Raw genomic sequence first — 25,151 nt, forward strand, 5'->3', positions numbered from 1 at the left:
AGTTAAAAAATGGAAATAAATGCAGCAATAATACACAAACTTCTCATTCATCAAAGAGAATATAACACAAACAGCAAACAGCATTTTAGAAGCAATAATAAACAAACTGTTTTTACACTCACGAACAATCCAGTAGTTCGAGCACATGATGGATGAAATGTGCTCTAACAGTGACCATAATTGCTCATATATATCATCTTCGGCGCCACCTCTCCGAATTATGAGCACCAATGCCCAAATTGTTTTTCTTCACTTCACCAGCCATGATTGGATCAGCAATACCACTTCACCGGAGCTTCCAAGACCCTCACCGCTCAATTAGCCAGGTGCACCCATTAGCCTCTTCCCCTCCGATCATAAGTTGTAAATGTCAGACACTATAAGACGAATTCCTCATTCACCACCGTTGTTGGCTTAAATGTCACAGGACAGGGAGTTTCCCCATACTCGAGCCACTTAGGAGCTATAAATGGTACTTAACAAATCGACACATTCATATATATCAAACCGCTGAAAATTATTCGGCCATGCAAAACTACAAAAAATAAAGTTTTCCCTAACAAACGGGTCTGAATTTGAATTCCTAGCTGCTCGTTATATAATGGATCCCGAGATCGTCGTCTTTGGATTTACAATGAATCGTTAGAGTTGTTCCGGCTAGCAAACTGTTACAAATTATAACATGTGTTCTACCCCAAACAACTTCCACACAACTAATGAGCAACAAAGAACAAACAAATATGAGTTTCAAAATGATAGAGAGAACACTCACAAGAAGAGGTAAGCGTAGAGGTCAGCGGTGGCGAGGGTGAGCGGCGGTGGTCGAGGGCGAGCGACAGTGGCGTCGAGGGCAAGCGGCGAGCTACAGCAGCGTCGCTCGGGGAAAGCTCGGAGCTAAGCGAGGGTGCTGCGGGTCGCGAGCTTCGGGGGGCACGGCGGCGAGTTGCAAAGCATCGTGGGCTTCGGGGCATAGCGAAGGCAGAGCGGCGGCGTCGCGGGCTTCGGGGCACGACGAAGGGAGAGCGGCGGCGTCGCGGGCTTCGGGGCACGGCGAAGGGAGAGCAACGGCGTCGCGGGCTGCTGGTGAGGTGCGGCGAAGGCAACAGCGGGCGGAGCAGGAGCGACGTCGGTGCGAGCTGCAGGCGAGGCGAGGCGCGGTGGGGATGCTACTTGGTGGCGTCGAGCAGAGGGCGAAGAGAGAACAGAGGGCAGAGTGTCGTGAGACAGTGAGACTGAGTGTTGTGAGAGTAATTTGGGGCACGGCGAAGGCAGAGCAGCGGCGGTCGTGGCTCAACCCACGGCCAAGGGGGGAAGAACTCGGTTCGAGCGGAGGTGGTGACGGTTCGGAGCAACGACGGCCCGGACGGCCGAGCGAGCGGCGGCAAGAGGTGGTGACGGTGGCTTGGGGACAGCGGCAGTACCTCACGGCAGCGCGGACGGCGAGACGACTCGTCGGACGAGCATGTGGGTGGTGGGGGTTCGGTGGCCAAGAGATGGTGGTGTGTAGGGCGTGGGGCGGCGGTGTGGTGGTGGGTGAAGCGGCGGCCGGCGAGAGGAAGGAAGAAGAAGAAGAAGAAGGGGGTTTCGGCCGAGAGAGGGGGAAAGAGGAGAGAGAGAGGAAAAGAAAAAGTTGGAGGACGGGAAGTGACGTGAGGAGGAAAAAGGGGAGAAAAGATGGAGAGAGAAAAAAGAAAGAGAAAGGGGGAAGATTGAACAAAAGGGGGAAATGACGCGGAGGGAATTAGGGTTTTTTTTTTACCTTGGCCAGTTCGGTTCCTCCGGTTCCGGTTCCTATGGGGGAACCGGAACCGGGAACCGCCGGCTCCCGAAAAAAGAGAACCAGGAACCGGAACCGGCCCCCTTAGAACCGGGAACCGGAGTGGAACCTCCGGTTCGGTTCTCCGGTTCCGGTTCTACCCGGAACCACGCTCACCCCTACCGGTCACTAGCCATCCTAGTTGAATTTCCGGGAAATAAATAATTAAATAATTAATTTCGAAAATTAATATTTAATTCCTAAAATTCCACCTAGGCCCGATTTGCTTAATTAACACCCGATAAGGGACGGAAAAAATCCCAAGAAGCATCCAATAAATACTACAGGCAATTCTCTATCTAATTACACTAATCACACAACTAATATGCAAAGCAATTAACTAATAATCACTAATCAATTCTAATCTAACAACCTAATTACACTTAATTAACACTAATCAACCTTTAAGTATAATTAGCGCACTAAAAAGGCATTAGTGAGTAAAACTCACTCAAAACGACGGGCTCGACGTGAGGATCGCCTTTCCTCAAAGTGGGCCGAGCATCCGGGCTCGGGAAGGCAGCCAAAACGAGCCAAAACCCCACTGTCAAACCCATTTTCTGTCTTCTCTGTTCGCTGCTGGAAGGGGCGGTTCCGGCGTCGGTTGAAGCGGCCAAGGGCGGCTGAGGGCGAGGTGGAGCTTCGGCGAGGTTGACGGTGGCCAGAGGAGGTCGGGCGGCGGCCGAAGGCGACTGAACGAGACTTAACAGAGGCGGCGGGGAGCCGGGACGGCGGCTGGGAACAGCCGAGTTGGGCGAGAGAGCGACCAAGGCGCGCGGAGGCAACCGGCGAGCGGCGGAGCACGCGGGTGGGGCGAGTAGCGACGGCAGCTCGGTTTTCTTCTCTCGGCGCTGCTGTTCCTTACGTTTCTGTTCGAACCAGAGAGAGGAGAGGGGGCGGAGATGCGCGGACGGCAGCACGGCGGCGGGCTCGGGTGCGCGAGCAGCTCCGGTGCTTGCGAGCGTGCGACGATGACGGCGAGAGGGGGCGACGGGCGGAGCTACTGCTGCTGCTTCGGTTGTTGCTGAAGAAGAAACCCCAAAGAAAGGGGAAGAAGATGGAGATGCAGGGGAGAGAGACAGCGACGAGGAAGAAAAGGGGGAACCGGTTTCCCCTTTTTCCTCTCTCACTCTCTCTCTCTTATGCCATCCGCACGTGGGCCACCATGAGCTGCCCTCCGCTCACAATTCAAAGACAAATTTGCCCCTTCTAGAAGCATTTAGGTAGACCAAAATATGGGGTAGATGTGGCATACGAATTTTGCTAAGTTTTCTTCCCAAATTGAACCTTAATCCCACTTGAATCAAATCAATTTGACCCCCCCTAATTTCATTCAATATTTCATCGATCAAATTGGTATCTTTTCTTATCAGTATAGCCCACTTGCATCCCAATTTCACAATCCCTAGCTTCAACTGAACAAAAACGGCCCTATTTATCCAATCGAAATTAGAATCCGAAAATCTGGATGTCGCAAGTGTCACTTATCAGAATGCTACCACTGTCTTTCAAAGCTGGCATATCACAGAAGACATGACCTTAGGCAAGTAAAAGCTTGGAGACTGGACAAGTCCTCCACCTTAGTGTCTCTGTTATGTTCTTCTCTCTTCTATTTCGTCATTTTACTCCTCTTTTCTGCCTCTTGCCAAAGTAACTTCTCTCTCTTTAATTCTGGCAAGATGGATTTAATTGGAGCTGATTTCCCAGTTCTAGAATCATGAGCCACAAATGTCAAATTGGCAGTAAGTCCAACTAAATATGAGGAATGTCGGAAATCTGCAAAAATTACCATTTTAAGGAGGTGAAAAGCATAATAGATCAGTAATGAGACTATATCACGGAAAGGATAACTTCTTGAAGATTTTACATTTGAGTATTGTGCTTGAACAACATGTCGAAAGCCTTGACAAACTACCAATATTTCTTGGAGAGGATGTCGAATTAGCAAGCTTTTCTGTCATAGGATGGGTTTGATTTTTTGATTTTTTGATTTTTTTTTTTGGTAATAAGAGAATGGTGAATGGCTAGCAAATTAGCAAACTTCTCCATAGTTTTTATGAGTAGAGTAAAGAAAACATGCAAGAGTAAATATGGTTTGCAAAGAATAAACACACATTTAAGGCACAGCCATCAAAGTGACGCCATCCTTAGGATCAGGAGTAACGTGAATCCTGCAACTGCTTAGTGGCAGCATATGGAAACGTGTATTCTCGCCCTATAAGCCAATAAAGCAATCATCAACTTGAGGGGAGGAAGTAGCATGCTATCATCAATCGGAAGTACTGTTTCATATGATACCTTCTACGAACTGATTTACTTCCAGTTGGATCGCCATTAATGAGTGTCCAACCTATGTAACAGTTCACGCTATTTGCAAGTCAGGGTCAATAAGGATTGGCCTCTTGAGAACTTTCCTATCTACTGAAGCAATGCTGGTCCAAAAGCAAAAGGTTGAATAAAATGGGGATGTTCTGTTATGCACAATTCTATTGATGACTTCCCACACCATATGAACTATGGCTAATGACTAGAGAACTTAGGCATTCTGATTGCAGAACTTGATATGGACAAAGATTGATGACCAATTTAGTTACGCACACATATGAATGTTAGAGACAAAGTACTTCTTACAGCAAAGCAGCAGCAAGTTGTTACAATATATTCTCTAATTACCAGATGACCAATTCTAGATTATTCAAAGGAGGACTTGACATTCAAACTACAAGTAGCAAAGTACTGGAACTGATTACCCATCGACTAAGCACCAGCATATGCCAGTTTTATATCAGGAAGTTATCAAAGCACCACTTAACCGTATTACCTAACTCTAGCAGTGTCAATGACATCGTATGCAATTCATCTTCTGTAGAGAAAGCCCATAGGAACTCTCTTTCTTACAATGACGCAGTATGCATTGTGAGGATACAAGCATTAGGCAGGGACAAAAACGCTCAAAATTCGGTTAAAACCACATGTCAACCAGTGAACCATCATTCAAACCGAGAAAATTAAGCGGGAGAAACATCGCAGAAAACAAATGGCACCACATTCAGAACCAGAAACAAAAGCATCAGCATCCGATAGCCGTTCAAAGCTCAGTTCATTTACCTTATAGCAGCATACAGTCCCAGCGAGAGCATCGACATCTTCCACCAGCTTCCCCATCCTGATCTCCTTCCAAGGATTCCTACACTGATCTCTGAGCAAAATAATCACTCGAAAACTCGTAGAAAACGCTCGTCCTGCTCCTAGACGGACTCCTCGGAACCAATTCGCTCTCCGGCGACGCAGCACTCACGGTTGCACCCGCATGGCCGACCTCCTCGAATGTCTCGGAACTCGCTTCCCACGAGGCGTCGGTGACGGGCGAGAGAAGTACGCACCGGGCCACAAGCTGATCGGCTTCCAAATCGACGATCCAGCGTCGATGGGCGGAGCAGCGGTGCAGGCCACCGGAATAGCACTTGCCGTCAAAGCGGATGCTCCGTCGTCCGTCGCGGTGAAGAATCGGGGCGATGCAAGACACGGTGGACTACCAATACGATGTACAGACACGACGATTTGACAAAACAAGTTAAAATTATTAATTTCAGAAATATTTTTGATAAATCATATAACTTATAGTAAAAAAAAAATCAATGAATTTTATTTCTCCTTCGCTTAAACCAGCTTGTACAATATATGACATCACCGTTAAGAAAGTCATTTGTTGAGAGAAGAAAATAAAAGGTTGAAAAATGAAATTAAAAAAAGATAAGAAAGGAGAATAGCAATTAAAGTGAACTCTTTTTAACATTCTAACAAAAAATTAAATTGGACAGGAATCTTTGTTTCTTCATCGTCATTATCACTGTCCATTCTTTGATTTTCTTCACTTAAAAGATCACCAACGGGTGTCCACGGTCCGAACTGATAAGGTGAAACCGACTCCAATCGAATCCAAACTGAACCAAATTGAAAATCCAGTTCGGTTCAGTATGACGTATTGCAGTTTTGTACATCGACACTTCAAATCGGACCTCGGGCAAGTGGGGCTTAGTTATGTACCGTAGTTGGGTGGACTGTAGCATGGTGGAGTTACGTAGCCGTCATCTTTGTTGGATACATTTTGGATTGCCAGTTCATGCGGATCTACAATTGTGGGAAAGTGAAACATATTTCCAAATTTCAGAGCTGATTTGTGATCCTCACGTATAATCCTGCATCTCGTGGGATCGATCTGTGAATTGAATTGCTTGACGAGGACTTGGTGATGCCCGAGCTCTTCCTAAGTTAGCATGTCATCGTATGGATCTATCTGGCTCTCTATTTGTTTGTTGCCAATTGGCTTTATGCTGTCCTGTTTGTGAAGATTTAACTTTTTCGGAACTTAAGCTGCTGGTATCTTCGTCCAAAGCTTTGTGCATACGATGACATGAGTTAGGAAGAGCTCGTGGACAGCATAACCCCGCCCGCCAACTTAAGCTGCTGGTATCTTCATCCTCGCTCTCGTACTAAGAGAAAGGAACTCGGTTGCTCCATGTAATTAATTTTCTCTTGTTATTCTCCCTTTCCTAGGCCTGATGGAACACGTTCGACCAATGCCGCTAGTTCCACCCAATCGAAAGATATTTCTGTGTGCCTGTGTGGTGAAGAATTTTAGGGGTAGTAGAATTTCGGCTGATTGTGTTTCTCCTCGCTGCTCGAAGTTGCAGCATCCTCGGGTGGAAGGGGAGAGTAGGGTACACTAGGGTCATTGCACTGACAATGACAATTAAGCCTCAAGGCTCTCGTTCGTTGAAGATAGAGAGCTTCTGGTCCTTGCTTCTTGGGAGATAATTTGCTTGAAATGGCCCAATTTCCTTGGAAGTTACCAGCCTCTGCTCTCCATATCTGGCTCTTTGAACATATTCGAATTATTTGAACAAAAGATGCATATCTGCACTGATTTCCGCTCGAACTAGGAGAATGACAACGAAAGCCGCGATTCAAACGCTTCCCCGAATCTGGCCGAGAATAGGCAAGAAGAGAGTGATGCAGGTGTGACTGCGGGAATGGTGGAAGGCGACGTCAGTGGCGGTTCTCCGGTGACAGAGAGAGTCTCTAAGAACAGCCGCCATCCATCACAAGCACGTCTGCACGTCCTCCGCCGTTCCAAGAGAGCACGAGCGATAGAAATCTAGTCCAAAGAGGGATGGGCCCAACTCCTTTTTACTTAGTGGACCAATTAAGATCAATTCCGTCCATGGTGTTTAAGTTCAATATGATTTCTCATCCAAATGGGCTATTTTCTTCGGGCAGAGTTCCGCTTTTTTTTTTTCTTTTTTTTTTCCTTGTATTTATTTATTCATAATTGTAATTGAAAAAAAAAAGCTACCTAAATGGCCGATTTTGCTTGGATTGCTGATTTTCGGGCGTCGACACCTGTCGCTAAGTTTTATTCTTCAAGTCTATTAGTCTCGCCTGCTGCTCCTCCCATACTCTCTTTTGCTTCATCCCGTCTCTGGTGTTAATTCCCCGTTAAAATAATTCTTCCTCTAGATAAAATAAAGGTACTTGAGGAACAAAATTGCTGGAGTCGCAAGAGAAGGAAAGAATGGCTTCTTGTCCCATTGATCAATCCCCGCGACGATCACAACTTCTGCTCCGAATTGGGTTAAAAGACCGAATACTAGTCACACTACCCTCCAATCGACCATACGTTATAAAAGGTCGGATGAGTAAATTTAAAGTGAAATTCGATCCTAAGCTTATATGTAGGACATCCATGAGGTCTGTCATTTGCAGTGTGATAGGAGCTTGCCATGTGGCAATTTCATTGTCACGAGGCAAAAGTGCTCGGATAGAGACAATTTTATTGACAGCAATAACAAAAGCAAACGGTCCAAGGGGAAATGTTTTACATGGAAAGAGTACAGGAACATAGTTGTTCCGTACGTTAATCTGCATAAGCAAAAGTTCAGGGAGGAGGGCTGGGCTGACACTTAGCAAGCCCTCTTTATTCATTCATCCGGCGGTACGTAGAGCACTGAGTACTCACAGAGCACGGTCTCGTCATTGCTCGACTAATGTGCACCATGGCAACACTCGAACTTGACAATGTTGTTCATCATGCCCGGGCAAATCGGGCACTTCACATCCTCTGGGATGTAGCCAACCATGTTCGGAATATAGAAGTGGTGGCACCTCGGGGGGACGTATAACAGGTCAAACTGCTCCTTGAAGACCATGTCGAACGTCTTCCCGTTCACGTTCACGTTCACGTGCTTCTTCCACGTCTCGTACTGCACCAGAACCATCGTGACGTACATGTGGGAGTCGTTGATCATGACCCGCGACCCCTTCGTGAGGACCGTAAACCCTCCGTCCTTCTTGAAGCAGGTGTAGAGCCTGAGGATGTCCTGCATAATGGGTTCGTGCAAGTCCCCTCCGATTTGTAGCTTCGAAAGCATGCAGCTCTTGAGGCGGTTCCAAAAGAACTGCGATTTGGTGACATTTAAGGCGACGATGGCTTTGTCGTCGATCTTCTTTAGCGAGTCCTCGATCACCTGGGTGGTCTTGGGTTCTTCCGCTCCATACAAGAAGATGTACTTCTCAGCCTTGATCTGATAAGAGACAACGTCTTTGTCAATGAAAAATAACTTATGCTCATTTTTCATAGATCTTTTACAAACTATACAACCATCTTACATTCTCAAATTCCAGTAAAGCCTATACCTACTCAGATATGACATGATTATTGACCGTTTATATTAGTAAAGAATAGACAAAACGACAGTGTAGAATAGTCTTCTATAGTTCTTGTCTTATCCCAGGTATGTCTTGCAGATTCTAAGTTTGAATCAAATCTTCTATTGCTGCATCAATTTAACTAAATTCACCTTCTAATAAGCAAACTTAAAGATCATAATTTCTTTTGACACCCACATTCGTGCACCCTAGCTGTATAAAAAAAGCAAAAGGGTAAAAAGAAAAGTGAAGAAGGAGAACAAAAACTTACAGCTTCCTGTATCCCCGGAAAGATGAAGTCAGTCGCTAAAAGCTCAAACCAGTTAATGCCAGGCCTCTTCCAGATGTCTGCTGCTACTGCACCGGTGAAAGGGAAAGCATCCTTCCCCCAAATTCTAATCATGCTCATAGCATTTTGGTTTGAGACTCTTCCTCGTGGATCCAGTACTGTCACAATGGCGTCTTGCTTAAAATGCCACTTCTCTTTAATGATTCTGATGGCCACCCGGTTGATAAGTTTTAGGGAGTGCACCGAGCACCACGGCATTTGCAACTGGAGGTTCTGGAACCGTTTGATGACGTCCTCACATTCTTGTTTGATGATAGGGACCCACACAATCTCGTAGCCCTCCTCATGGAACTTGCACTCCTCGTAGATCTTGATGAGGATCGAGAGGTCATGAGAGGTTAATTTGAGGTCCGAAATCAGAAGCAACACATTCTTCCTCCGGAGCGACTCGATCTTATCCTATAAAACAAACAAGGTGAATTATAAACATTGGTGCATCACGTGCTCTTTATTGATTGTGCAACTCATGGAAACTATTTTTGTGTTCGATTCCAACAAATGTATGAGATGAAATTCTTGGAGAAAGATGATCTTACGACAATGGCATGTTGTGCAAAATCTCGATGTATTAAACTCGAAACATAGAGTGACGTTAAACTAGAGAAAGCTGGAGACATGAACCCTTGCCTTCTTTGAGCCAATGAAGAGAGGCTGAGGATCATCCTTGATGTAAAGCAAGGCCTTGATCAGCTCCACGTTATCGGTAGGGGCATTAATGATTCGCAGCAGCCTCTGATACTCCTTAATTTCCTCTGCATCATGCCAAAAATAAGTTTACTAGACGATTAGCCCAATATATTCAGGGCTTTAATTAAGTAGGAAAAAAAGAACATATTTTACCCTTTTTTTGTGAAAAATCTTCATAATGTTGTTTGATATTGCGGTGGACCATGTTCACTTTCCGAGCGAAGGCAGACAGATCTTTTCCCTTGTTGCTGAAAAAACAACAAAAGAAAATCCTCTTAGAGGCGTGAGTCATTCCAATTCATGCATATTTGTTCTCATCGAGCTTGATCTTTTTTTAAAAAAAAAAAAAAAAATCTAAAACTGCTTCTTGCGCCTTTTCAGAAACATATCAAGCAATTCAAAGTTGAATTCTTCTTCTACAAGAAAGAGTTCTTCGCTCTCGTGAAAAACGAAAAATTTGAAAACATATTGTAATTAGAATAGCTTAAAATAATTTAGACATTAGTCATTATCTACCATAATAAAAAAGCAAACTCTTTCGGAAGCAAAGACAAATAATAATAATAATAATAATAATAATAATAATAATAATAATAATAATAATAATAATAATAAAAACTAATAAATTATTGTGCCTAACTAGTTAAACATACTCATCGACAATGCTAATGAGGCTAGTGAACTGAATAGAGCAAGCAAGGATGCTGATGATGATCTGATAAACACTGCTCGCAACATCAATCATCGTAGATAACTGGGGAAAATCTTTAGATTCATGCTCAAAATCCACAATGCATTGGGTCATATTCAGGGTGGTCTTGATCATTTCGTTGAGAACACCGAAAACTGAGATCTTTTGCAGGTCTGAGGGCTTGGTGATTTCAGGCAACCCCTTCAGTATGGCCATAGATTCCGCGAGCTTGTCTGATGGTTCAACCCGAGCAAGTCGCCAAAAGTCACCGTAGAATACAGCAAGTGATGAAAGGGCAATCAGAGCCTTATTAACCCATGAGAAGCTCGACAGCTGGTGAAAGAGCGAGACCAGTGTTTGGCGCAAATTTTTGGTGTCTAATGCCTTGCAAGTGAGCTGATGACAGGACAATAAGTTGATGCAAGAGATCAGTTATTTGCAACCTCCAAACAGCAGGCTAGAATGCAAACATTTCAGAATATTAAAGCTTCATATGTTTAGTTTAAGCACATGCACACGAAAAAACTAGAAAACGAACAAAAACAAGTAGACTTGAAAGAAATCAGTTACTGCGAGGGAGAATATGAAATACCTGACAAACCACATCGTTGATGGCTGCTAAAGGTGGATTGAAGCCCTCTTTTAGAGGCTTGAAATCAGGGCTTCCAGATCCCTGAGCGCCCTACGATGAAGATCACTTTATTCTTAAAAAGGCTAGTTTTCGCTATTAATCTAAGTCAGACCCAATACTCACGAAAGATCTCGGTATGTCAAGCCATGATCAATTATTTGACCAACAAAAAAAAAAAAAAATCCATGATCAATTCAGGGAGCAAAGTTTGGTGTAAACCATTGTCAGTTCATACAAAAAACGAAATAACTCTTCTAACCAAAGGATATAAAGAGAGTAGTTACCGTGTAATGCACATGATTATAGGGCTGCAACCTAATGGCCAGAAAATCTCCTCCGGCCTAATGAGTCGGAAGAACAATTTTCGGTAAGCGTGGACAAATGCTATTCATTTGCAAAAGCACTAGTCATTTGCATAATGTGTTTAACTCATTTGTTACATAACCTCCTATCTATATCCATTGACTGGGGTAGCCGGTAAATTTTTCTAAATTAAAACTCTCATATCAAGACGATGAAAGTGGTGTGTGTGAATAATGGTTTATGCATACATCGAATCATACAAAAATAAATAATAATAATAAAAATGGCCTGACAGTAAAAAGCTTGAGCTTAAAGTGGCCAAAAAAAATTGTGACAAAAAAAAAAAAAAAAAAAAAAAAAAAAAAAACAAGAGATCTATTAAAAGTATTGTCTCGTGTCGCTTGACAATTGAGTTATGTTCCTCAACCTGGTAATTTAAGTTTTTGAGTTGAACTTTTTAATGTATCCCTTTATCAAAATGCATAATTACTTGGATTAGTGCTTGTTTAAAGTACATGAATAATGCAGCACCTTCTAACCCTAATTGTTTCACCTATCTGGTTCTCCGTCGGCAGCAGAGCAACCAGAAAAGCACGCGGGGCCCGTGTAGGTCATTCAATGCACTATCGCCTCCAGGAACGAGGTTTATCATACTATTGCTTAGATTAGTGTTTTTTACCGTTCATGGATATTTGAATACCTCTTTTGAGAATAATTGTTTCACCTTTCTTGTTCTCCTTCAGCCATTGGAAGAGAAACGCAACCAGAAAAGCAAACGTGGTCCACGTAGCCAGTTTAATATATTATCACTTGTAGGTACGAGGTTCAATGTGGATCAGATTCTTACAATCCCAAATCTAACTTGACTTGTTTTTTTGTTTATTACTTATCTAAACAATATATATCTTTCTCTCAACGTTCTCATCAAGAAAAAGCATAAGCTGATCGATAATCGTATCATCACCATTTCATTAGAAGTCTTAATATTAAAATGGTTTCAGCCACCTCAAAAAAGGGAGGAGGTTTGTTTATAAAATAGTCGAAAGTATATTATTAAATGAAAAATAATTTTCATTTTATGCTCTATCAAGATTATCACTGCATGGAATAATAAGAAAACGTAAACCAAATAAGATTGGACTCCCAATAAATTTACTTATGAGTTTTTATCCACTGCGCCCCAACTTCGTTTTTTTAAATGACCATCAATAGTTTTATTTTTTAACTAAGCAAGGAAATGAACACAAAAGAAGTATCACGCAGAATGAATGTAATCACACATGCAAAATTCAGGAAAATCGGAGCATGCACTATTAGGGTAAAGAAAAATGTCCACGTGCAGTCTAACCTTAATTGTAGGACTATAAAAACTAGCCTTTCACTGACCATTAGATCAATGGAAGAGAAGGTCATTAGTGGAAAGTGTTTAAACACTGATGTTATATGAGCAATTATTCCACAAATTGATTGCATTACGTTGGCGATTACCCTAGGATTGACGATGGAGTCGACGATAGCAGTTGTTCCTTGAAGGGTGTTCTCGACGAGATGGAAGAGAGATTGAACATCCACGTCTCCTTCCTCAGGAGCGTGAGTGTTCACCATCTCCTTCATGAACTTCTTGTCGTCGAAAGAAGCAAGCAGGTTGGCCCACATGCTCTGGTCTGGCTTCCCTAGGAGATGGTTAATGAAATTGTCCATTTTGAATCTCAGAGAGAGAGAGAGAGAGAGAGAGAGAGAGAGTGTGTCTAGGGTTGAGTTAATGTTTATAAAGAGCAAAGAAGGGAAGGAAGAGGATGCAGTGGTGTGGTGTGGGGAGAACTAAAGGTGCATGCACTATTTATAGTCATGGATGTTAGAAAGACGAATTATACATAGATGTTTTAGTAAATGGGGAATAATGAGATAGTAGAGTCAATATCTCTAATGCTCTATCTCGAAAGGAGCGGTACATCACCGCAACCTTATCATTAATACAAATCCATAATAAAGCTCTTCATAAAAAAAAAAATATATATATATATATATATATAATGTTTTTTTAAAATTTCTAATAAAAATTTATTATTAAAATGATGCGTCAATATAATTCATGCCCTTACAATGTCATAGTTTTCAATCTCTTCTCAATTTTACTACAATTTATGTAAACTCATAACAACACCATTTTCTAATATCACCGCGACAAAGTTGAATTTAATACAAATTGATAATAACTCACGATATGAATCTATATGAGCGCACAAATTTCTCGATTGATTTTGTCTTAACCCGAGACAACGCTTTTAGGTTGGATTTTTTGACAACTTGCTTGGATTGCTTCATCTTTTTTCTTCCTAAACAAACGAGGTTACTTGGCCCTGGACTTCAAACATAAAAACATTTTTTTCTTGCTTGTTAGTTATAATGGTTTCCCATGTGCCGAAAGTCAGTCAACAGTTCAATAATCTTTCACCGAATCACCAAAGTAATGGAAAGCCCATTCTCCTAACCGTGCGGCTGGGTTATTCAGTCATAGATCATTTTGGAAACGGAGAAGTGACGTCCTTAGAAAACAACTATCACCGAGAGATGCATGTCTACCTGAAAAGAGCAAACGAGATGATGCCATGATTTTGCTTAGTTCAAATTTATCGCTCCTGTAATTATAAAACTTGTCGCAATTATGGGTTAATGGTTCCACAAATATGAGCATAACAGATATGACTCTTCTGTTCATATCCTTTTAGTTTTCTGTAGCAATTTTCTTTGCCTTTACAATGACGTGTCTCTTTAGTGATAGGAAGTTGTTCTCGAGGTGCGCTAGTTCGAGGAAAAGTTTGATTGAGTCCTTTATATTTTACTTTTTTATGGAAATTGATTGATTGACTCATGTTTGTGTAATGATAATGCAAACAAGTTCAAGGCAATTTATTTTGGGAGGCATAGTATGTAAATCTACAAAATACCATTAGCATGAACTAATTGCCTTGGTGAGGCCTTGGTGAGTCTCCTTAATCGGTACCTCACCTTCTCTTTAATTTGTTATAATTTTATAGCAATCAAGTAAGTCTAGATTTGGGGTCTTTTTTGCATATATTATTTCGGAGTTTCACTTCCCTCAAGTTGTGATTGTGTACAAGTCTAGTTTCAAAGGATATTGGAGGAGTTTTGTGAAGCTTGCGCTCTTAGGTGTCAAATTCGTACTCATTCAATCTTGTTACTCTTAAAGGCGTTGATGTTGGGGATGTTGAACCTAGACGCGTACTATTGAAAGGCAAAGCATAGCAATAATTGGAGGTCTCAATTTGTGCTCATTATTGAGGAGGGACTTGATGATCGGCTGCCAATTTTGGTTTGAAGAAATAACAAATATGCTATTTGAGCATGTAATCCCTAACATTGTTTTGATAATTCATTTTGCTATTTGAAGCTTGTTTTGTTTTAAATCATCTAGGATTTGTATTGATTTGCAATTGGACTGCGTTGTTTCTCTCTTGTATTTCTATGGAAATGAAAGAAGTGTTCTTTTGACAAAAAAAAAAAAAAGTAAGTATATTTGAGTTGTGTTAATGCTTTTTCAGAGTTATTATTTTTGTTTAATTTTATTGGTTACAACAAATAGTATTGTATTATGCGGACAACAAAACTATCTCAACTATCAGTCAACAGAGTATACATGTATTTAAAAATTTTGCTTTGTAGACATTACAAGGAAATCTCATAGATAGAAATTTACAAGTGTATTTTAGGAAGCATCTCTTCCCTCAATGTAATAATGAATATTTCTTACTTAATTATTAGGACAAACCGAGCGATTAGTAAAAGTTATACGTAAATCCTATTTACTGAAGGTTGAATAATACTTTCATAACTATCTCAACTCACGTATAATATTTTCATAACTTTCTGAAGGTTGAATAATACTTTATGTTTTGGTGTAAAAGTTAAAAAACAAACCTATTTACTTATACGTAAATCCAAATAAACATGCACGCCTGGAAAACTGAGTTGATAATTGTTCAAACAAATTAGTAAGTTAAAATTCATATTTTTGCAACATCACTCATAAGTTCACATTCCGTGAGTAAGTTTCTTGTCCATACGCATTGTGTTGGACAGTGTCATCGATTTCGATTTTACTGATAAATTTTCATCAACATCGTATAATATGACTTCGAGATTATAGAAGATTGATAATTTTTTTTATTACATTGGTATTTGCACTTACGCATTAGTAGATACCATTAAAATAACTTTGATAACTATCCAAAAGTTTGGTAAATTTCATTGATATGATAATAATATCTGAAATGTGTATATTTAAACTGCTGGTAAATTTTTAATCAATACCGGCTATTATTAACATGTCATGGTAAATTATGCCTTTAAAATTATTACATTGTGCTTTTCATCATTTAAGTTGATTTAATGGAGTGTGATTCATTAAATTCTAATGGAGATTATTGCGTAGATGGAAGAAAATTTCTTTGTACAAATCCTATTCCTCTCATCGCATCGGGTACACAGATCCAGGTCTAGGCAAGAATTCCCTATATAGAGAGCATATTTTTGGCGATTGCAGCCAGCAGAATTTTGCTAATACTAGCTTTACTCATGATGCGATTGCTAGATGGAGTAAGGCAATCTGATCCCCAAAAAAGTGGGTTAAACTCAATTGTAAGTAATGTATACCCCTCATTCAGCTAACTCATGTACAGGTCAGCTATCAAATAGGCCAACCACATGAGGACAAAGATGCTATGGTTCACTGTTTTCTTTGTGAGGGAGGTAAATATAATGAGAAAGATCTAAAGCGAGAGCCCCAGGATACCTAAGCCTCGAACGTTCCATTTGTTCCACAAATCCAAAATGAAGTGAGATATCAAAGTTATCCATGCACTCACCTAAAATGACGAGTTTGGTGCTATAGTTAGATTCTTGGAGGGATCATAATAATCTATCTGGCCTAATAAGATAGTTTTCTTTTCTCCTCTGTTAGATTCTATAACATTAGCATTCTATCATCGTCATTCAAACAAGATATATGCATCATTAAGGGAAGATGACATTTTCGTAAGTAGGGAAATTAGGCTAATTAATGTGAAGGTGTAAATTGGCCTCCAAAGATGTATTTCGTAACTTAAACCCCAAGTAATATTCCTCTTTTTTGTTTTTTTATTTCACAAGGATCTCACGAGATGTTCTTAACTTGCCTTAACTTGCCCATGACTCAGAAGTCACCTTTTTTTTTTTTTTTCTCTATTGACTTTTTTATTAGAGTTCGCAAGTCATGTTGGAGCGATACTTGCATAAATTAGCATGCTCCATCTCAGCCGTTGAATTAGGGGGGTTGAGTTTACATAACTCAAAGATTGAAATGAATTGGTCCCGTCATCAATTATTTATTTCTTGACTGTTTTCCCAAAAGAAAGATCCAAAGCTTTGATTGTGGATTTTGTCCGTGGCGCTGTTGGATTTGGCGGTTAAAACTTCCCACCACTAAAAGCACACTCTACAGAGGAGTCAGCAGCCATTTTTTCTCATTGAGCCAGGCAAACCTTTATCTCGGAAAAGTTACTGTGCTTGCACTGGCCTGCCCTTTGTTTCCTCTATCACGTCGCGGTTCTCAAATTTATCTCATCTGCGTGTGAATTTCTTTTGCATGAATATTTACTTCGTACTCTTCTAAATATTCGGCATTATGTCTTTAAATAACTCATATGAGCCTACGTTTCAATATGTGCTTACCATCATTCGTACATATTTGACTCGTTTATCAATAATCTTGTATCTTTGAACGCCAAACAAGACACTTCTATTGAATTGTACAACATGATACGCTTAAGATATAAAACCTCATAAAAATATGCTTAAACCACTAACATGTCTAAATGTATTTAAACAAATGACATTGACAAAAATTAAATGTTGACTCATCTAATTAGTCATATCTATGCGTGGCATAAGCAAATTGAAAAGGTTATTTAGCAAAGAAAACATTTATCATTTGTGTATAAAAAGATTAATCCATTCAAACTCAATTTGAGTTCGTCTACATTACTTGTCGCATGTTAATGATCTGTGTCAAAAAATTGGCCATCAACAAAGTGATAAGAAATTCTTACTTAACCTAACTCTAATCTTTAACTCTTCAACATATTCTTCATGCAATTGAATTGAACTTCTAGCTCCTGCGGTAGTTTAAGAGAATTCAGAACAGAGAGAAATGGTCTCGTTTTATGTTTATTTTTATATATAAATCTGATCAGCTTATGGGTATTCGTTATTTTCAGTCAATTTTCACTGAGGGATAGAAGAGACCAGACAAGAAACAAGCAAGGGGGTTGTTGATTGTGGGTTGTTGATTGTCTTATTGATGAGAGGGAATTTGGAAGTTATGTCAATGGAAGACATCGTCCTCTTCAAGTCTTTTAACTCTCTTTAGCAGCCAATTCTAGTTTTCAAGATGGTTAGTCTCAAGTAAAAAACATAAAAAGTAAAAAGGCAATCACATCGTCAAATTTCAACATCGGACTTTCAGAGTGAAAATGAACAACCATATTGATTAATTGGCTTCCATTTTAAAACTTAGATACTTAGTGAAATATGATCCAGCTTAATAGGCTTAAACTCTGTCCATTATGCCCCGACAAGAAGTAACAAAGGCAAAGAGACACATCCGTTGATGTTTCATCCCTCGCGAGAGCTTGGGCAAAACATTAAGAAAAAAAAGGCCCTACGTTTCTGTATTCTTAATGAACGAAACTAAGTTTTTAGTTGGTGAATTATATTACCTGCTTATAAAAATAAAATGAAAAAAGAATTTAGAGTCGAGGAGAATATAATGACAAAAGGAATTGTTTACAAGCTGTGTCAGTAAATATATTGAAGTATATTCTATTGTTCTTTTTTCTTTTTCTTTTTTTGGTCTGAAGTATATTGTACTGTTCGTCTTCTTAAATTTGGACCATTTCCTTATTGGGGATAATTGTCCAATAGGTCTTCAATACTTTGTGAGCATGTATCAAAGACATCGATTATGAGATCCGAAGAAACAGAAGAAATAAATAAATGGAAAGATCATCTTCTTACAAATATAGAAAAGAAGAAAGAGTTGCATATACAAAAACGTGAATCTAACCAGCTCATATTTCCCATATCGTTTGTCGATGTTAATGCTCTAAGGCATGTCTCTCCCATTTGACTTGTGGTAAGAGCTTGAGATATAGATTTAACTCTAGCCTAATAGTTCCTTCAAGACAATAACCGATGTATCATAACCGGTACGAACATGATAAGGACGAGATTCTATGCTGTATTAATCCAGATGTCTGTAACTGATTTTAGCCAAGAAATGTTCTCGAGCTTTTTTAACCTAGATAATTTGACCCGTAATCTAAAGAACAGAAGAGGTTTCACACAGAAACATGATGAATTGGTGTGTTTTTGCTATTCACTAATTTTCGAATAGCTAGACAAAATGCAATAGTAATGGATTAGAATCTATCATTCCGCAAACCACTTTACTCTCATGGGTTCGGACACAATGACAATGGTATCAAAAACACCAACTACACAAGTTTGTTCTAAAATCACCTATGGCCACAGGGCAACAATTTAATTCCGTGCCTCTATTTAACTTGTAAGACAAATTTCAGTGGAGGGCTTCACATGTGGGCGTGCAGTGAATTTATCATAATGATTCCTTGACCATGGTGTGAAGAGTGTCACATAGTGCTAATAAGGCTTGAAAAGTTCATGAAGTCCAGATTAAGTATTGCCTACGTAAATGTTCTCATGAATGCCAATTAAACCAAGAAAAAGTACGCATTTTGCTGGTTGTCAATGGGACTACATAACATTAACTGTCCTGACAGAATCAGCAAGATGATCAACTGCGGGAAGTACTGACCATCTTGAGGCTTTGCTTACCAGAACTCTTTTTAGGTCTTTTCATGGCCTTGTGCATGGTCTCGTTGGTATAGAACCAACATCATAGTTTGAGTTCGGTTTGATTATTAGAGGTAACTGAATAAATTTTAAGAGGAAATTGCACATAGTAGATTACTGGAAACTTATCAGGGAGAAATAAAATTGAAGGCTGGGTGAGCCGGGTTTCAACAAAAAATTCTTGCAAACGTCTGCAAGAATACTCTATTCTAACCTTTTCCATTTTTAAGGATAGAAATATGGTAAGCATAAGCAGTTCAACAGAGAATTGTCTCAAATAAATTGCTCATACATGCAACTAGATCTGGTGGCAATAAACTCCCGAGTTCCAACCCCAGATTATCAACTATTCTAAATCTGAAAAGTTGATGGATTACCTTATGAAGGATGCCAACTTACCAATTGCTTCCAAGCATGTTTTCCAAGCAAATTTCTCAAAAGAATTCCACCATAAAGAAGCTTATCATAAGAACTCTGTTAATTCTCGATGCAATGTCGAGCATGTAGTCCCTTGACCTAGCATTAGGACAAAGCAAACAACTCCGTCACAAAGGAAAAAACACTCACGTATCAACGCAGAACAGAGTACCAGTTTATTACCAGCAGATGTGGAAGTTCACAACTTTCCTGTCACCATCCATCAATCTGAATCAGTGACGTGTTTACTCCCATGTCCTTGAGGGACCTTACGTGGCATCTTCTAATCTTCGGTTCGTCTCATCGTGCAGTGAGACTTTCTCAGAAGTAGTAAATAATTGGACTTGCAATGCTGATACATGTTTCGTGCATTAGACATCCGTTAAGTTCCTAACTAGACTGATGGCCCCGAGTTCCTCTTTTTCTTGGCAATGTTGTCCGCTTTTTGAGTATCAATTTCAGTCTCCCACTAATTCTCATTCAAACTGGGAGTAAGCATTGCCATTCGCTTCAGTCACTGGAGAAGTGTATTCAGGATGAAGTCTACCAACTCTCAGCATCGACACATTCGAGGACATGCCATGCCTCTTCTTCCATGGATGGGAGTTCTGAATCCTCAATCCATCATTCAAGGCCTCAGGATGTATAGTTAATGTAAAGTAGAATTTGTTTGACACCTGTTAGGATGATAGATGAAACAACAACAAATTTATAAGGAGTATCTAAGACAGGGTGATCTGAAACCAAGTCTGACAAAAGATATGGTAACTTTACAAAGGTTCAGTTCACCATGTAGATAGGATTAAAGACAGGCTTCAGTATCCCCCAACTAGGTGACCAGTTCATTCTTGTTTCTCTATTTGAATTTTCTTATGCATGATCATTATGTTAAGGGATGGTAGATAGCTTGGGCCCAAAAGAAGGGGAGAGTAAAGATAGATATCCTTTAACCAAAGCATCCTTTGAATTCTGATCAGAGTGATGGTATCAAAATTTGCTAAAAGAAAATGTAACACACATGGGCCACTCATACCTCACTTGACCTGAGATCACGTTGCATCACGTGGGCCACAACGTCAACATTTATCAGGGGTTCAGCTGGATTGTCAAGCTCCATACACATTACACAGGACACAGCATTTGAGGCAGAGAAAATTGCCAACATCCACCTACATCCCAAAAATAATATCCTTCACATTATGAGCTTCCACTAAACAGATCCATGATTTCACACATATATATAAAACTGCAAGAGTGAAGGCTCAGGTACGACAATCTGTGCTTATAGAAGACTGGCACCAGACATATCATGTAATCATTGCCACAGATCCACCCTCAGCAGCTAAGTCATGCAACAGCAGCACCTAGACACAGAAATACATCATGCGCTGGATGAGTACTTACAGGTCTCAAGAATTCAACATGGTCAACTTCAAAGAACCGGAGTGCCATACCAGCAAAGGCATATGTGGTTGAAAAGGCCAATTCAAAAGCCCTTTGCATTAAAATCCTCCAACTACCCTCCTGTGAATATTCCTTTGCTGTGACTGGCATATTAACAAGTTATCAAACAAGCGTCCCTATTAAGAATGCTTTCTCTATCTGCCAGAGCTGACATATCACAGACAATACAATCTTCGGCAAATAAAGCTTGGAGCCTGGACAAGTCCTCCACATTCGTATCTCTGTTACGTTCTTCTCTCTTCTGTTTCCTCATTTTAGTCCTCCTTTTCTGCCTCTTGACATAGTAATTTTTCTCTCTTTATCTCTGGGGAGATGGGTTTAATTGGAGCTGATTTCCCAATTCTAGAATCATGAGCCACAAATGTGAAATAGGTGGTAAGTGCAACTGAATCTGAGGAATCCCAGATTTCTGCAGGAAAATACCAGTACAAGGTAAATAGCAGAATGGATCAGTAATAAGACCATTATCATGGAAAGGACAACTTTATGAAGATCTGACATCTGAGTATTGTGCTTGAACACATCGAAAACCTTGACAAACTACCAATATTTCTTAGCAAGAGGATGTTGATCAGCAAGCTTATCCATAGTTTGGATGGGTTTGATTTATTTATTTTTATTTTTGGTAATAAGAGAATGGTGAATGGCTAGCAAATTAGCAGACTCCTCCATAGTTTTTATAAGTAGAGTAAAGAAAAAATGCAAGAGTAAATATGGTTTGCAAAGAATAAACACACACTTAAGGCACAGCCATCAAATTGCCACCATCCTTCAGGGTCAGGAGTGACATGACTCCTGCAACTGCTTAGTGGCAGCACATGCAAATGTGTATTCTCGTCCTATAAGCCAATAAAGCAATGATCAACTTGAGGAAGGAAGTAGCATGCTATCATCGATCGGAGTACTGTTTCATATGATACCTTCTTTGGACTGAGTTACTTCCAGTTGGACTGCCTTTGTTTCACATGATACCCATGTAACAGATCGTGCTATTTGCAAGTCAATTTCAATACGGATGGCCTGTTGAGGGCCATTCTGTCTATGGAAGCAGTGGCTGATAATAGAGGCCTTGCGTTGCCATTGTCGATGGAGCAATGCTGGTCCAAAGGCAAAAGGCTGAATACAATGGGGATGTTCTGTTACGCACAATTCTAAACTATATGAACAATGACTAATGACTGGAGAAATTAGGCATTCTGATTGCGGAACTTGATATGGACAAATATTGATGAGAATTTAGATATGCACATAAACGAACAATAGAGACAAAGTGTTTCTTACAGCAAAGCAGCAGCACGTTGTTCAATATATTCTTTAATTACCAGATGACCAATTCTAGATTATTCAAACAAGGACTTGACATTCAAACTACGAATAGCAGAGTGCTAGAACTGATTATCCACCAAGCACCAGCATCCGTCAGTTTTATACCAGGAATTTATTGAAGCACCACAAACCGAACTCTAGTAGTGTCAATGACATCCTATGCAATTCATCTTCTGCACACAAAGCCCATAATAACTCTCTGTTTTACAATGACACAGTATGCATGTATTGCCTTGAAACAAGCAATAGGTGGGACAAAAACGCTGGAAATTCAGTTAAACCCACATTTCAACCATCGAACCATCATCCAAACGAGAAATTTAAGCTGGATAAACATCGCATAAAACAAATGGCACCACATTCAGAACCAGAAACAAAAGTATCACCATCCCATCCCATAGTTGTTCGAAGCTCAGTTTAATTTACCTTCTAGCAGCATATAGTCCCGGCAAGAGCATCAAGATCTTTCACCAGCTTCCCCATCCTGATCTCATTCCAAGGATTCCTCTACTGATCTCCAAGCACATAATCACTCGAAAACCCGTAGAAAACGCTCGCCCTGCTCCTAAACGGACTCCTTGGAGCCAATTCGCTCTCCGGCGACGCAGCACTCTCGGTCGCACCGGCATCGCCGGCCTCCTCGAACACCTCGGATCTCGCTTCCCACGAGGCGTTGGTGACGAGCGAGGGAAGTACGTACCGGGCCACCAGCTGATCGGCTTCCGAATCGACGATCCGGCGTCTATGGGCGGAGCGGCGGTGGAGGCCACCGGGATCGCGCTCGCCGTCGAAGCGGATGCTCCGTCGTCCGTCGTGGTGGAGGATCAGGCCGATGCGAGTCCCCTGCCTCGAAAGGAGGAGGCTCTGAGAGGAGACGGTGCACTACCCAACCAATGTATGAAGGCGGGCTCATAGCCAACGCGCGAGTCGAAGAGGTTCCCCCAGCACGCGCCGTCGAACTTATTGAGGGCGTCCCTGTCGTGCCGGACGTCGAGCAGGCCGCCCGAGCGGCTGCGGTAGACGATCTCGTCGAGCGAGGAGGACTCGGAGGCGGTGAAGCCGCAGCCGAAGGGGACGCACTTGGCGGAGAAGGTGTGGGCCTGGCGGTGGCGGCGGGGCCTCGTCCCTGATGTTGTGGGTCGTCGCCGTCGCGGGAGGGGAGTGGCTGGTCGGGGCAGGGTCGGAGGTGGAGGCGCAGGACACGCCGAGGTGCTTTCGGCCGACGGGGAAGTGTCTAGGATTTAGGAGTCAGAGAAGAGGGAAAGTAATACATCAGCATGGGCGGCGGCGGCGGCGGCGGCAGCGGCGGCGATGAGGTAACGGCGGCGGCGTTGGAGGATTGGAGGAGTGGGGGCTTAGGTTTTGAAGTGAGATGTGGGGGCTTCTGGAATTTTCTGTATATTGTTTTTTTTTTTCCTGCATTTTTATTATTTTTTTGGATTATTGGATGATGAAACTCGCGGGGATATTCTGGAAATTACCCAATTTATTCGTATTTTAGAGGCGTCGCTTCTTTCGTATCAAGCAGCAAAGAGACACGTGTTTATGAGCGTACAAAATGAAAAAGAGGTGACAAAAAATGGCAATATTCCTGAATTTCCATCCTGTCTATGAGAAAATTACTATTTTTTATGCAAATTTACAATCTATACTATCGTTTTATCTTAAGAAGCAAAATTTATTAAATTTTCTTCTTTTATTTAACATATAATTATAAGTATGAACTGATATATTTATTATAAATAAGAGTCGACGCGGGCATAGATAAAAATCCATTGATTCTCCACATCAGTCACCAAGATATATAAGCAAGTAAATTTTATTCAAACAAACATTTGTAGAAATACCGGGGTGTAAATAAGATGATTGATGTGGACGAAATATCTAAGCCGAGTATTCATTGTTGACCACACTCGCATCGCTATCATCGCTACCGTCTTTGTCATCGCCGCGGTAGCGGCCCCCTGCAAGTTTGTAGAAGGAACCGAGATGAGCCGTCAACAGCCAAACAAAGGTAAGAAACTCTCCCCCTTTGCTCAGGACCTGTACATGTCTCTCTCCGCTAGTATTAGTTGCTAAATATAGCAACAGTTCAAGCCACCGGTCGCTTATCGTCTTCCACTTGTTCTTTTCCATTTCCAGTTCGTGGGCCATAGAAAGCCCTTCGCTGAGCAGGGATTTCAAAGGGTCGTTCAATTCCGATGTGGACCTTCCTCCAGGGGGCATTCGATCTTGCCCTCCACCGTACAATTTTTCACATAACCCGTTCAGATCTGTGGTCGCATCACCGATGCAATCCTGCAGCTCATGCAATGTCTTCGCGAATACCATTTGGCCAAAGACCACCATCACCAAATCAGCCATCAAATTAGGCTGATTAAGTAAAAGATATAACATGTAATCGGAGAGGATCTTGCTAAATTCCCTTTGATCAACTAGGTCTCTGTTATGTGTGGTTGTGGAGCTCATAGATGGTTTTTCTTTATTGTAGCATATTTCAGTAGCGATATGCAATCTTATAATAATCTTGTGGATAACAGCCTTGCCCCTGTCCATTTCCCATTTCAACGTGCCTTGTTCGATCCATGCTGATTCTTTCGATTGAAGTTTCACATGGTTATAGATAAAGATCCATAGGTCCTTCATAAGGGGATTTTTGGACACGTACTTCGCTTTTGCAATCATTGATCCTTTACCACGGCATATGATCTTGTCACCTATTTGGAATAAAAAACTGCAGATATTTTTGAAAACAGTGATGCCCCAGAATTGATTGCACTTACATATCTTTCTCGAACTCTCCTTCAATGCCTCGGAAAAAAGGTTG

General features: G+C 41.1%; 1 protein-coding gene and 2 pseudogenes across 1 annotated transcript; all 3 read right to left on the minus strand.

Annotated features, from left to right (window-relative positions):
• Positions 1–25,151, minus strand: part of LOC104428077 — a 59,018-nt pseudogene that overhangs the window by 10,824 nt on the left and 23,043 nt on the right.
• LOC104416720 (protein SIEVE ELEMENT OCCLUSION B-like) lies at positions 7,861–12,886 on the minus strand. Its single transcript, XM_039310804.1, has 7 exons — positions 12,674–12,886; positions 10,844–10,933; positions 10,214–10,647; positions 9,714–9,808; positions 9,501–9,625; positions 8,796–9,272; positions 7,861–8,400 (listed from the first exon to the last, which is right to left on the minus strand). Exons 1-7 carry the CDS (start codon positions 12,884–12,886, stop codon positions 7,861–7,863), a joined length of 1,974 nt encoding a protein of 657 aa, XP_039166738.1.
• LOC104429112 lies at positions 19,310–24,257 on the minus strand (annotated as a pseudogene).

The sequence above is a fragment of the Eucalyptus grandis genome, chromosome 1 (genome assembly GCF_016545825.1).
Source record: "Eucalyptus grandis isolate ANBG69807.140 chromosome 1, ASM1654582v1, whole genome shotgun sequence".
Classification (NCBI taxonomy): domain Eukaryota; kingdom Viridiplantae; phylum Streptophyta; class Magnoliopsida; order Myrtales; family Myrtaceae; genus Eucalyptus; species Eucalyptus grandis.